A 13734-nucleotide genomic window follows, 5' to 3' on the forward strand; every position below is an offset into this window, starting at 1 on the left:
TTCTTTACACAATTGTCTTTTAAAAGATAAAACATTATTTTCACTTTTTTCTCTTCAAAGTAGTATGATTATGGTTTAAATTCTATTACTTACATTAAAAGACGTGAAAAAAGTTCCATAACTTGTTTCATAGCTACCATATTTTACTGTATTATATTGAGACATTGTTAATTGAAAACACTTGTACAGCTGATTTCATAAGAACTAAGTTAAGTGCTCTAAATTGTTCTAAATCTGATCTTTGCATTTACATGCAATTAAAAAGTGTTCCATAATTAAGAACCTGTGACTAACAAAAGCACAAGAGGCACAGTTAGAAAAAAAATATATTTACATCGTATGTCTTGAATGACAATCAACATCTGCCTCAAATTGCAGATGTTCTGGACTTTGCAAATTCTGTCCAAACGTCAAAAAACATGCAGTTTAAGGTTTACTGACAATGTAATAGAATGAGAAAAGAGTTTATCTAGTCCGAGGGGTACCCCAGGACTCAGCTTTTCGAGCTCCCCCACAACACGAATAAGTATATGAAGTAAAAGAAAATGGATGGCGAGAACAACAACAAAGGCGACTTTTGATTCTGTGGCAGTTTTAACACTAATTAATGAGTGACTTATTCCTGGACATGAATTCCAGGAGAGTGGACTCGAGTTTTGCAAGACTTCTGGAATACTGAGGGTTCCGCTGCATCCCGCCGGGTCTCTCCAGGTCCAAAGATGGCAAACGGGAGGGGAAAAATCCCTGGGAGGCCGGCTGCGGGTCGCGCTGCTGGAAATCCCGCCGGCCGCCTCCTTGGAGGCGTTCGGGATGCTCATCTGGATAACGGCCAAAATCAGCTGAAGGACAAAAAACAAACAGTATTAGATTGATCCTGCAATCCTAATGTTGGGTAAAGTACCTTCCATACTTTGGTATGGGTTTCTGTTGAAGTCGCCGGGCTCTCTGCGGCCGTCACGGGAGTTGTTCCAGTCTCCTCTTCCTCCATCGGCTTCCCTTCCGTAATCGTCCTCGGCTCCTCTAAAGTTGCCTCCCCAACTGCGATCGTCTTGCGCTCTTCTTCCGTCCCCTTCCCTGCGGTCAACGTCTTGGACTCTTCGAAAGTCGGACTCTTCCTGGAAGGTTCTCCCCATCTGTGGGAGCGGCGGACTGTTTTGCTGTTGGTAAACAGATACGTTTTTCAATAAAGACGCTTGACACTGTTAGTTTGCGACTAGCACGTCAAGTTTGAACCAGTTAATACCATCAGGCCACTCACAGTCACACGGGTTAGGCAGAGTCAAGCAAAAGCTAAACAAAAGCAGGAGCCATTTAGTGATACCCAGACCTTCTTCCGCTTCTAGCAGAATAAGGCTCCACAGCTATGTATCAATCTTTTTGCCGTACAGTAAATAGCTTATTGCATATCATGAAGTCTTTTGCTGATTGCTATTAGCATAGCGAGCGTTACAGTTAAAAGAAGCAGGTAAAGTTTCCGGAAAAAAACTTTACAATACGATAGCCAGTCACGGAGGACTACCTGTGACTGCGAGAAGCGATTGGAATTCCGCATTATTGGGCGGGAATTCTGTTGGAACGTTCCACCGCCAGATTCCAGCGGAGCTCTGAGTTTTGGATCAGAGGTTCCGGCGTTGAACCTATTGCAAAATTAAAAAAAAAAAAAACACCAGAAGAGTTGACTTGCGACAGTAAAGCAAATTTAAAAAAAATGTAATCACCAAGTAGCTTACATCCTTTTAGCCATCGCAACCTCCTCAACCGTGGCGTCCGAGAAGCGGCTCTTTCTTTTACGTCTGCCAGACAGATCGTTGGCCGGGGTGGCGTCCATCAAACGGCGGAAAGGCTCCGGGATGGCCTCCATGATCCGGGAAGTTTCCGGAGGGGTCTGGAAGTTGGCGGGGCGGCCCGAAAGGGAATCTGCTCGCCCAATTCCATGATTGTAATCTTGAAAATGCTGAGCAGGTTGGTTTGAAGGTATTTTCTTAGTGGGGGGTTCGGGCACGCTTGAGCCAAGCCTCACAAGGGCATCCTTGTCAGAAGACCACGGCTGTGAATCTCCTTGAAAACCGAGACGCTGGGACTTATGGTCAGAACGTGAAAACTGATAGTCTGAATGAAGGGGCTGGGAGCCTGAACGCTGAGATTTGTAGTCCGAATTTGAGGACTGGTAGTCCGAACGTGGGGGCTGATCTTCTGGACGCGAGTGCTGGTCGTCCGGACGCTGGTGGTCTGGACGTGGAGCCTGAAAGGCTGGACGCTGGGGTTGGTAGTCTGGACGTGTGGACTGATAGTCCGAACGCGGGGGCTGGTAGTCCAGACGCGGAGGCCCTTCGCGCGGAGGCCCTTCGCGCGGATGCTGGGGTTGCTGGTCCGAACGTGTGGACCGGTAGTCTAGACGAATGAGTTGGTCATCCGGACGCTGGCGCCTTTCGTCCGGATGCTGATGTTGGTAGTCTGAACGCGTGGGCGGGTAGTCAGGACGCCCGGACTTGTCATCTGGACGCTGCGGCTGGTAGTCCGGACGCTGGGGCCGGTAGTCCGGACGCGGGGGCCGGTAGTCCGGACGCGGGGGCCGGTCGTCCGGACGCGGGGGCCGGTCGTCCGGACGCTGGAGCCGGTCGTCCGGACGCTGGAGCCGGTCGTCCGGACGATGTAAGTCAGAACTGAACTGATAATCCTGACGCGAGGACTGATTGTCTTCACGTTGGTAGTCCAGGCGCCGGGACGGGTAATCCAAAACTGGGGTCTGAAATTCTCGCCTCCCATCCTCTGCGTAAAAGTCCTTTTTCGCGCCCTGCTCTCTGTGGGTGGAGTAAGGCTCTCCAGATTGATTCCAACCTCGTTGCACCTCCTTGTGGGGCTCCTCCCTTCTTGTTTGCGTGAATGTATTATCTGGACGAAAATCCGAAGTCTTCCCCTGATGAGAAGTCCTCTCCCAGTCATCGGCCCTCGCCGGCTGTCGATTCCACGCGCCTCCCGTCGCGTTGAGCGGGCGAGCCTCTGCCTGGACGAAGGGCATTTTGCCCAGCAGGTCTGGCATTGAACTAGCATGATGCGAATCTTGGAATTCTTCCTTGCGTTGGTAAAGGCCCGAGGCATTCTGCTGGTCTGCGTTCTGCCTCTGCCATAAGGGGACTACACAGCCAAAGAACTTCAACACAACTGTACAGACTGTATGGTAGTCACTTCATTGTCATTTTTGCCATTTAAACATCAGGTTACATAAGATATCGTGTCTGAAGCATGACTTTTGATTTTTTTACCGTTTGTCATTATGTTTTCCACGTCCGTTGTCTTCTTCAATGGCTGTAAATCATTAAATGCGTTGTTCAAATGTTTGTTTATTGTAAAGACAATATTATGAGAGGCACGCGTCCTTACCACGGGACGTCCGCTTCCGTCCTGCCTGCTGATAATCTCGGCCCTGGCGCGAATGATCTTTCCCGATTGGCTCATCTGTGAATGTTTATCCCAAGACACCAGATCTTGACGCTTTGTCTCCTGCAACGATAACGCAGCTGAGTCACGCTATGATCTTTGACAAAAATGTCAATGGGATGAAGTATGACGCGCAGTACAATATATTTCTGCCTGTGTTTTCTCCCGATCACATGATGGACCATTTCGGGTTGGTGCGCAGTGATATTACAAAGCCTGCAGGTGTATCGGGGCCCGATACTGAAATGGTCCACGGTCCCGCTCGGCACCTCATCCAGGAAGTCTAAACCTGAAACGGGAGAACATGGTTGTTACGCCGCATCGACTTTACAACCGAAAAGTACGCTATGTGCTACTTACCAATTATTGGTTCGTCAATATTCAGGTAATCCAGATATTGTACGATATCCTGAAACTTGGGCACGATTTGTTTTCGGACCATATTACCTGACAACACCAAACAAAGATGTGTGAGGACAGGGCAAAAGTATACAATGCACCGCTTGAAATTTTAACCTAGCGATTGCGTGTCAATCATTTCCCGCATTCAAAACGTACACCTTTTATTATCAATCTAAAAGATGATGGCTGGCATGTGTACATGACGGGACTCCCACTCAACCAAAGCCCATTGAGAACAATGCCTAAACAGAACATGGATTCGCAGTCAGCTCAAGGGCTGCGTCAACCTTTAAGACGGAGAAGAAAAGTTCTGTCAGCCAAGCAAATCCCTTCACAGGCTCCTATGCCGAAAAAAAAGGCGATGGTGTTGCCACGAGATAAAACTACATCTGGTGCTACGTGTACTCGAGAAGACTCAAGATACAGGTCCTCTAGACTAGAACCAAGTTGAGGACTTACGTTGAGAAGTGAGTAAGACGTACCCAAGACCAAAAAGAAGCTAGGTTTGGGTGTGTGAGAATGAAGAAATGGTCATTCAAAACAAACACCAAGGTCTGGTCTTGAGAGACAATTGGGGTCATTAAAAACCAAGCTCCATGAACGAGAAAGACTCAAAAGAACCAAGGTCTTTGAGCTCAAGAAGCAAGCAACGAGTGCTCAGGCGCTCAAGTGCCAAATTTCAAGTACTCAAGAGATGAACCAGATGCAAGTGCTAGCTATAAATCATCAAGAATCAAGCTACACGTATTCAAAACAAGCCGCAGCTTAAGGAATAGAGTGAGAGGTACTAAAGGACTCAAAAGAACCGAGCTCTTTGTGATGAAGAATCAAGCTATGAGTACTCACAAATAATCAAAAAGTACGTAGGAACCAAGCTTGAGGAGAAGAACCTGGTTCAGGTGTGAGCTTCAAAGAATCAAGAATCAGACAAGGGGCATCCACAACAAGAACCAAGTGAAGGTACTTGGAAGTAACATAAAGGGTACGCAAGATAGCTAAAATGAACCAAGCTCCATTTCCTGGGCAAATCATTCATTAACCAAGGTATTCAACCTCGGGGGCCAAGCTAGATATACTCAAGGACTAAACCTAAAGATACTATAAACAAGAAAAATGGAAGAAGTTTGGATGGTAAAAGCACCTTTGGTATTCTTTGACCCATCATGTTGATGCTCTTGGTTTAACACAAAAAATATCACAAAAGCTTCATGAAGATAGATTTCTCCATCACTAGTAAAAAGTACTACCAAACCAGGCACCCGGGAGCCAAAGGAAAGTGTACTCCAGATAAGAACACAAAAAAATCCAAGCTATCTGTACTCCAGAACCATGTCATAGGTACTAGAGAACCACAAAGCGAGAAGACCTTCAGCAGGGACCTTTTTATTTCAGTTGTCATGATGCAATGCCCGGAAGAGGAAGACCTAGAAAAAAAGGGGGCTACAGGAATCTTTTCAGGTCCATGAGAAAACATTTAGGAAGTAAAGAAAATCAGAAGAACTGCACCTTGAACTTGCTGGTAACCGCAATTCCATAGACATGCAAAGTGTCTACAAAGACCAAGCGACAGAACTGGCCTTTTTTCGCGTAGCGGGACTTAATGGGCTGAAAGAAGAGTCGGGGTAACAAACGTGATGGACGACGGAGTCTACTTACCCGCGGCGACGGCGGCATCCTCTTTCTGCCGGGGACGAAAAGAGCAATAAACATCAATCAGTTCTGAGAAGACACGTGACATGGTTCTACAATGGAAACAGACATCTTTAACAGTTGTCATAGGATACCTTCACCTTGGGGCGGTGCTTCTCAAACGGGTTGACATGAAGGGATTCAAGGGGGTCCTTGAATTTTTTAACTTTTTTTTTTTTTTGCAGGTAGTGGCAAATTTAACACAGTGAAAGGAACAGTACATACTTCTATTCATATGAACTCATTCAATCCCAAAGACGTATTTTCACGTCTTTCAATTCTTAGTACTTTCTTTAGTTCGTGTGACATTGGCAAGCTGAACTGTGATTGGTCGTCACCTGAGTCCTGAGCTAGTGTGATGTCATTTTCAGTTGACAGCAGGAAAAAAAAATGGCTGCTTCTGATGGATTAAAAACAGGTGAATGCTTGACGCTTTCAGATAAATTGGCGTGATACCAAAGGTCCTTCTCAAAGTGTCCAAGAGAGGACAAGACATAAGTTGTTCGAATCAAGACTGTTAGGACCGTAAGGTCCGAAATCCTCCCTCTCCCCGAAAAATCCCTGTATCAAGGTTACATCGTATTTAAGAGAGATTCTTAGGTGGGGATCTTGATTTTCAAACACACTTGCAGATAGTCAGTAGCAGTAAAAAGCAAAATGCCGAAAGCCGGCGGGAGATGCTTGAAAAGTTTCCCTTTTGTGAACATGCTCATCAAGACGGAACCTTTTCTTCATGACGCAAGCTTGATAGGCAAGTACTTGAGCAATGTTTACGCTTGTGAAAAGATGTAGAAAGAATGCCGTATCTCTTGGGTTCCTTTGTATTGAGCAAGATCCACAAAGCGCTTGCTAGCTGCTGCCCCCCCAACACCAAAAGACTTCACCCGCCAGTTTGTGCCGTTCATATCGAAAAGGACGAGGATGTCAGTATGAAGAGAACAAGTGATGAGGCGCATGCAAAGAAAGTCTCGACCAGCTTTTCTTGTCTCCGTGTGTCCATTAAACATTTCTCTTTGGGTCATAAATATGAATGTGAAGCACAGTTCCTTGAAAATACCATATGGGCCTGGATGAAACCAAACAACATATTATGTATGACATCATAAAACGACAGGAGTAAAAGATTAAAAAAAACCTGACTGTTCAAGCAAGAGACTATCATTAATACTCTTGCCGCCTGTTTGGAGTAATGTAAAATCACAACAATGACATTAATTAGGGCTGCGCGATACTGGGAAAAACATGCAGTGTGCAATATTTAATGGGGCACCTTCAAAGAATGGTCCCTTTTATAAGTGTCTTCATATAAAGGGTGCACCGTATAATAAGCCGCATAGAATAGAAGCTATAGCAGAAGCTGGGGTTGTGTTATGCATGCACTACATTGATTTAAAAAACTTGCAAATAAATGTGTTCTTAATGACCAAGAGTATGACATGGGGGGGATGGCACTGATATCAAATCTTACACAGTGTCCCTTTAAAAGACTGTTTGGATCAAGGGGTTTCAAACACATTTTTATCATGGGCCACATTGTAGTTACAGTTTCTGTTGGGAGGGCCGTTATGACTGTGGAGTCCAATCATTTTAAAGTATGATCGCCAAACATTTGCCTAGTTCGGGAACACTGTTGAAAAGGAGATCGGTGCCAAATCAAATGCTTGTTGTTTCTGAAGAATGTTAGATTGTGCAGCCCTAATATTTCATTGTTATAATTATCAAATGTTACGTACCTTTAAATGTCCAGGCGTGGTCAGATGTATCTTGTACAAACTGAGGCCCCTTAAAGATACTCCACATACCTTAAAAACAATCAAAAAAAAAGAAAGGAAAAACGTAAACCGATCGTTCGACATTATCACGATGCTCGTAAAGCCAAACGCTCGCTTACCGAACATTCCATAAACTCCACCGCGGAGTCATCTTCGTACGGCGTTGTTAAATCGTCCATTATTGCTGAAGTTGATCCTGTTTTCGTTGAAATTGGCAAGCGGCTCTTAAATTGCACTTGAAGTTAAGCTTACAAGGAAACGCGACTAGCCCACTGTTGGAAGCGGAAGCTAGTTCAGTTTTAACGTAAAACACAAAAGAAAATATATTTTCTTTAATTCGGTTAATATTCACAAATCATTGGTATCATGAGTCTTTCAAATTGATCGGAAATAAGGCAAAAACGAACGGTGATCAAAGTGACGAACATCACATTTTCCGCTTCCGGGTGAGAGGAAAGAGGAAATTGTCATTGGCGCCCCTCGTGAACTGGCGCTGAACTGCATGCCAATTTCTGAATTTTGTTGTGTCGTCCAAAAAAAAAAAAAAACAGATAAAACGTCTTTTATTTTTGTAATTTATTTTTAAAACACAAATGCAAATGAATGTATAAGTTGTCCTGCGAACGCAAAACCGAAAGGTGATCATTGCGCTGTCCACTTCTGTGTGTGGAAAGACAAAATTGTCATTGGCGCCCCCTCTTGAACTGGTGCCGTACTGCATGCCAATTTCGGAGTACAGTGCTGTATTGTTGTGGTAAAAAAAAAGATCTGATAAAACGCGTTGTGACAATTTTTGTAATTTATTTTAAAAACAATACAAAGGCAAATGCCACCACATACAGCGTAGGTATACTTCCATAGCTTTTTTTGGACAGCAGCAGATATGTACAAAAAGCCGCAACCTGAATGAAAAAGTTCACATTGACATGAATTCAAAAATAAGATATTTACATGCAGCTGCATATTACTATGTACACTGACTCCGCACTCACAATTTTTGCGATTACAGCTTGAATCAACACTTGCTACAGAAGCAAGGACTAAACAAGAAAGGAGGGATATCATGAACATACGTGGGAGAAAAAAAAAAGGCAATAATATTAATATGCATTAAATGAGGTGGGGGGATTGAAAGCACGCTGCTATTATTTGCATTAAAAGAAAAACACACACATGACAAAGAACGCTAAAAGAGAGATAGATTATTCCGAGCGGAGCGTCAGGTGGACGGGTCGTGAAGTCCGCTCGGGAGATTGTTCAAGCGGGATCGCAGCTCTTTCCGCACCTGGCTCACCCGGGCCAGTTTGCGCTTGTATTCCTGGAGCAAAAACCAAACCAAAACGTTCATTCCGTGCGGCCGGCTGAAAGAAACCATCGGGGGGGAATCAAAGTGTGCTTCGCTCACTTCCAGTTTGTGCTCGTTGTGGACCAGGCCGTCGCGCTGGCTCTGCAGGAAGATGCTGAGCGTGCGCGTCAGCTGGCGCCGGTCGTCGATTTCGGCCGCCAAGCGACCGCTGTAGTCGGCCAGCAGCATGCAGGCGTCGTCCACCTGACGCGAGAAACGCGCGCCCGACTCCTTATCTGATGCGGAAAAGAGGTCGTACGGCACCGGTCAAAAGTTTGAACAAGTTTGAAAACACATTCAAATTTCTCTTGAAAATGCACAACTGTGAGATGAAAGTCATTCCAGTTCATGAAAGCGTCATCCACATCATAATTCTGACTGAGAACATACCAAAATGTGCAAAACAAATGTATCAAATTTCAATTGATAAATATCATGGGCATATCAAAACATTTAGAACGATTTTAAAACGAGCTTAATTACTTTGAAAATTGGTCAAAAAAAATGCAAATTAAAAAACAAAAGTCCCTGATTTATAAGATGAAAAGCTCCACCTACCTGTGATCCTGTGCAACAGCGAGGTGTCCTGTACCTCGGCGGGCAGCGAGGAAATGCGCTGGCGCAGCAACGAGTCGCCCGACGTGGCGTTCTCCAGCTCCTGCAGCGCTCGGATCAGCTCCGACGTCTGTCGGGACCACAGCCGCGCGCAACTTTTCAGCCAATCGGAAAGCGGGACGGATCGACCCGAGTCTCCCCCGCAATAGGCGGAAAAGACGAGAGATCGATTCTTTTTTGAACGAGCGGAATGTGGATAAACTCCGCCCCCTTTCTTACGACACCGTCTGGGCCAGGACCTGCGGGGGCTGGACCGGACCGGTCTGTCCGGCGAAGTTGTCGTTGAGCGGCTGGATGGACTCGTAGGACCTCTTGACGGGCTTCTTCTCGCCGTCTGCGCAGCGTCACAGCAGATGCCGACTCATCGTTATTCTAATTCAGTCCTGCGCGAGATGGCAAGCAAACGGGCCCTTACACAGGACTTTGGAGAGCTGGTCCAGGAGCTCGTTTTCGTAGACGGCTCGCTCCTGCCAGATGGACAGGACCCGGCCCAGTTGCTTCTTACAGCCGTCCTCGCACTCTCTGAGGGACAACACGAAAGATATGCGTGAACCTTTGGTGACCCCCAGAGGAGTCCAACCTTTTTCTTTGGAAAAATCAACAGATGCAGGGGCCAATTAAAATGTTCAAAAGTGATCAAAAGTGATCAAAAGTGATCACATAGGCCTGCTCCATATAGGCTGGCAAGAGCCGTTGGATGAATAGACATAAGCACTTGAATCGACATAAACGACAACAAAAAGTTGCCGTTCCTACTGATCACTTTTGAACAAAGCAGGCTTATTAAAATGTGCTTTTGAAGCTCGCAAAAAATTAAAAAGTATTTTCTACGCCAAGTTCAAGTGCTTATGAAGCTAATAAATGACGCTTGGGAGGACTTTATTTTGCTGACATTGTATTATGCAGCGCCTGTCGCCAGCAAACAGCGGCGGCTTCAACGTTAGAGGCTAGCAGTGCGAGCAGTACAAGACGCCAGCAGAGTTAGTGGCTGTTTTAGTTAGCAAGAATTACTTTTATGTTTTTGATCTCACTTGTGTGTTGACATCATATTGGCGTCGGCATACCTGTAAACATGTGTGAAAGCGTCCACGATGACCGGCGCGAAATCCTGCGTGAACTCGGGTCCTTTCCGCTTGCTGTTCTGGATGACGTCATTGGCCAAGTAGAGGAAGGTCAACTTGCGGGATACCGGAGCTGCACACACAAGCAAGGAGAGGACGCGTGTCCTCGTCAGCATCCTCTTTGATGTCAGACAATGTTTGCATGTTTTGGATATTTCCGTCCTCCAAGACACCTGATTCATTTGAAGCAAGTGCGTTAGAGGAGGGAAACTTCAAAAACACGCATGCTGGCAGCCCTCGAGGACTGGACACCCCTGGTGTAGGACAAGGGTAAAAGGTGCTTGACCTAAAATGTGGGTTTAACTTTTATTTTAATAAGCGACGTTTGTATTATTTAAAGGTTTATTTTTTCAATGTATTCTCATTAACTGTAATAACATATACATGATTAATTTCAATTAATTTTCTCTTCATTTGAAAAGCCAATATACATTTCCTGTCACAGCATTAAATGAGATTTGCTGGTGCCTACAGGAAACCAGTTCAAATTGTTGTGGCAATTGTTTTGTTATTAACTGCTACTGTAGCGCCTGGATCAGAGATGTCCAAACTAAACACGGAGCTTTCTTACCTTTGACGAGCTCGTTGTACCAGACGTGCACGATGTTCTTGGAGTGCTTCCGATGGTGGATGAGCCACAGCGAAAGCGTCTGGACGCTCTGCTGAGAGTTGCTCAGCTCCGATAGTTTCTTCTCCAGAGCCGCCTCGGAGAACGAGGACATGTCGATCGCTGCACCAATCGTCGCCTTACCTTAACCTATTCTCGATGCTTCTTCACTTTTGTGCGTTCTTTCGCCAATTTAAATGCTCTATACGCGTTAATGTAATTGTACACATCCACGATTAAAAAAAAAAAAATGCTAGCACACCGCTTGCGCAGCGTCTTTCCCGACTAGCTAAGCTAGCATGCTAGCTTGCGCCAGGCACTTCCGGATGCTAGTCGTGATGCGTTCATGAATGCCGGAATTCTAAAGTTAAAAAATGTCGGCGATGAATTTAACGGTCTTGATAAAAGTTGTTAATACATTTTGTTTGTTTACAAGCAGTGACAAAACTGAAATCCTACACACATTCGCTTGGGTGTTACGGGTTAAAAATATGTACTCTCGCCACACTGCGTTAAAAAAACATCAGAACTCTCCTTTTTTAAAATGTAGTTTATGACGCCTAGCAATTTCTAACGTTATTCAAGTGATACATAGCGATTTGATAAACTGCAAACAAGTTTATTTAGCACCTCAGCCATCGTACACGCCATCGCCTGAGGGGGTCGCTGCAAAACGTCAGCGCGTCCGCCATATTGGATGTGGAAGATCCGCAGTAAACGCAAGCCTTTCAATGACTTTGATGCTTGGGCTAGCCTGGACTCCCATAACGCAATAATAATGCATTATCAAAGTCATAAAACTCTTGTCATAATAAATATTCTTTTCAATTACACAAATAGATATACTGCCTTGTTACTTTTGCTATTATCACATTTTTGTGCATAAATAGAAAATTATAAATGCATGCATAGGGCTGATGCCACTGAACATTTGAATGTAAAACTAGATATTTGATGATATTATGACCCTTTCAAAGTCAGGCCAAGCTAGGCTAGTGAAAAAAGGGCTTCATATATTTTCAAACGTAAAAAGAATGAATGCCTGGACTCTTGAAAACCGTAAAAATATGAGTTAAGGATCGTCGATTGTGAAAGGATTTCCATTTTTTTGCCCGAAATATCGCTGCCTGAAATCATCCTGAACAGAAGCGTTAACTTTATTGAGCAACTTTCAGTCTCGGCGCATCGGGAACGAAAACGCCCGCGTCAGCATCCAGGCGATGGTACTCGTCAATCAAAGAGTCGAGGGACGCCAGGGCGTCCGAGAAGAAGCTCTCCTCCATCCCCTCCACTCGCAGGTAGTGATGCAAGTGCGCCTTCTTCCGATAAAGTTTGCCGAAGCGCTCCCTCATCTCCACGAAGGTGGACTTGACGGCGGTGGTGTTGGCCAGGGCTAACAAGGATTGTGAGAGACCAACGGGGGGCACGGAGCAAAGACTGGTCTTCCAGCCTTCCGGGTTCCACGAAACAAAGCGCACCAGGGGCTTTAACCTCTCAATATTCCTACGCAGGTCGGAAACTTGAACGCACCCCCTGAGCACGAGCGCACAGCCCAGGTAGAGGCTTCGCTTTGGGTCGGCTTTGGCTAGCTGCCGACCTTTACCGAAGACGTCGCTGAAGAGCTTATCCAGTTTTTTGATTGGGTGGATGCCAGGCGCCGGGGCGGAGACGGGACTGAGACTTGGAAGCAGGTAGTGCAATCGAGGGAACGGGACCAAGTTGACGGCGATTTCGTTCAGATCCATGTTGAGGGAACCCTCAAAACGGGCGGAGCTGCTCAGATTGAGTAACATGTTCGCCACGATGTCGTTCATGGCGTCGAACGGCTTCTCGGAGCCGGTCAGCCTTTCCGTCGCCGGGGCGACGCGTCCTTTGCTGTGGGACGCATGTTCCAGCTTTAAGATGTCCACCAGGGCCTGGTTCTCCACCAGCAGAACGCAGTCGGCGTGCTCCGTCAGCTCGCTCATACCCAGCACACTGTTGTAAGGCGACACGATGACGTCATCCTCCGCAGATGGGTAGACGGGTACGACGATGCGACTCGCCTCCGGGAACTCATCCTTGAGAAGCTCCAGCACCTTGGTTCCGAGTCCTGACCCGGTCCCTCCTCCCATGGAGTGGATGAGAAAAAAGGACTGCAGGCAGTGGCATTGTTCTGCGGCCTTCCTCAACTGATCCACCATCTTGTCCCTGTAGGTGGTTCCGTACGTCAAGTGTCCGACGGCCCAGTTGTTGCCCGCCCCGGAAACGCTGGTCAGGAGCTGGGTGCTGTCAAAAAGCTCTCGCAACGGACCCTTGAGAATCTCGCTGATCACGCCCTCCTCCATGTCCAGAAGAACCGCCCTCGCTTTCAGCTGTCGGATTCGGCCGTTGTCAGCGCGACGGACTCCATCCGAACTCCGCGAGTCCAAGTTGTGGAAGAAAGTGCCGATGGTGTCGTCGTAGCAGCCCCTCTTGTTGAAATGCGCGTGCTCTTGCAAAGCAAGATCCCAAAAACGACAACCGATCTGGTTGCCGCACTGTCCGACTTGAACTACGACCGATTGGGTCATTTTTAAATCCCGTTTACTTGAAATCTCTCGTGTTGTTTTGGAAGAAGCAAGATGGGAGACACTACTCAACTGCCGCTACTGTTTGTACTATTTCTTCTTCTACGCTTTGTTCTTCGTCGTGAAACGAAATAGTACGCTGCTGGTCGTCTTTATGCGCAACAGCGCCCCTAAATGGCTGCAAAGGGTCGTTACA

General features: G+C 46.2%; 3 protein-coding genes across 4 annotated transcripts; all 3 read right to left on the minus strand.

The window, feature by feature from the left end:
- Positions 1 to 308: 308 nt before the first annotated feature.
- LOC148406034 (uncharacterized) lies at positions 309 to 7726 on the minus strand. 2 transcript variants are annotated; one of them, XM_088405664.1, is made up of 11 exons: positions 7421 to 7726; positions 7263 to 7331; positions 5497 to 5521; positions 3799 to 3885; positions 3579 to 3727; positions 3382 to 3501; positions 3264 to 3306; positions 1731 to 3135; positions 1520 to 1637; positions 911 to 1157; positions 309 to 839 (listed from the first exon to the last, which is right to left on the minus strand). In XM_088405664.1, exons 1-11 carry the CDS (start codon positions 7478 to 7480, stop codon positions 601 to 603), a joined length of 2562 nt encoding a protein of 853 aa, XP_088261790.1. In that variant the 5' UTR covers positions 7481 to 7726; the 3' UTR covers positions 309 to 600. The 2 variants fall into 2 exon arrangements, with proteins under 2 accessions (XP_088261790.1, XP_088261791.1); XM_088405665.1 differs by lacking the exon at positions 5497 to 5521.
- A 356-nt stretch (positions 7727 to 8082) lies between these two features.
- On the minus strand, positions 8083 to 11333 carry rprd1a (regulation of nuclear pre-mRNA domain containing 1A). Its single transcript, XM_088404917.1, has 7 exons — positions 10954 to 11333; positions 10326 to 10455; positions 9677 to 9783; positions 9501 to 9595; positions 9205 to 9331; positions 8707 to 8882; positions 8083 to 8619 (listed from the first exon to the last, which is right to left on the minus strand). Exons 1-7 carry the CDS (start codon positions 11102 to 11104, stop codon positions 8521 to 8523), a joined length of 885 nt encoding a protein of 294 aa, XP_088261043.1. The 5' UTR covers positions 11105 to 11333; the 3' UTR covers positions 8083 to 8520.
- A 789-nt stretch (positions 11334 to 12122) lies between these two features.
- tube1 (tubulin, epsilon 1) lies at positions 12123 to 13622 on the minus strand. The gene has a single exon (XM_088405052.1). It carries the CDS (start codon positions 13539 to 13541, stop codon positions 12147 to 12149), a length of 1395 nt encoding a protein of 464 aa, XP_088261178.1. The 5' UTR covers positions 13542 to 13622; the 3' UTR covers positions 12123 to 12146.
- Between the last annotated feature and the right edge of the window lie 112 nt (positions 13623 to 13734).

This window comes from Hippichthys cyanospilos, chromosome 21, assembly GCF_059441005.1.
Source record: "Hippichthys cyanospilos isolate Australia breed blue-spotted pipefish chromosome 21, RoL_Hcya_1.0, whole genome shotgun sequence".
NCBI lineage: Eukaryota > Metazoa > Chordata > Actinopteri > Syngnathiformes > Syngnathidae > Hippichthys > Hippichthys cyanospilos.

Coding starts and splice junctions, on each gene's coding strand:
- LOC148406034 (XM_088405664.1), bottom strand. CDS start 7,480: ATGGACGATTTAACAACGCCGTACGAAGATGACTCCGCGGTGGAGTTT. Junction 7,332..7,420: donor TGGAGTTTATGGAATGTTCG/GTAAGCGAGCGT, acceptor ATTGTTTTTAAG/GTATGTGGAGTATCTTTAAG. Junction 3,307..3,381: donor ACGGAAGCGGACGTCCCGTG/GTAAGGACGCGT, acceptor AATGATTTACAG/CCATTGAAGAAGACAACGGA.
- rprd1a (XM_088404917.1), bottom strand. CDS start 11,104: ATGTCCTCGTTCTCCGAGGCGGCTCTGGAGAAGAAACTATCGGAGCTG. Junction 10,456..10,953: donor GTACAACGAGCTCGTCAAAG/GTAAGAAAGCTC, acceptor TTGTGTGTGCAG/CTCCGGTATCCCGCAAGTTG. Junction 8,620..8,706: donor ACAACGAGCACAAACTGGAA/GTGAGCGAAGCA, acceptor TTTTTGCTCCAG/GAATACAAGCGCAAACTGGC.
- tube1 (XM_088405052.1), bottom strand. CDS start 13,541: ATGACCCAATCGGTCGTAGTTCAAGTCGGACAGTGCGGCAACCAGATC.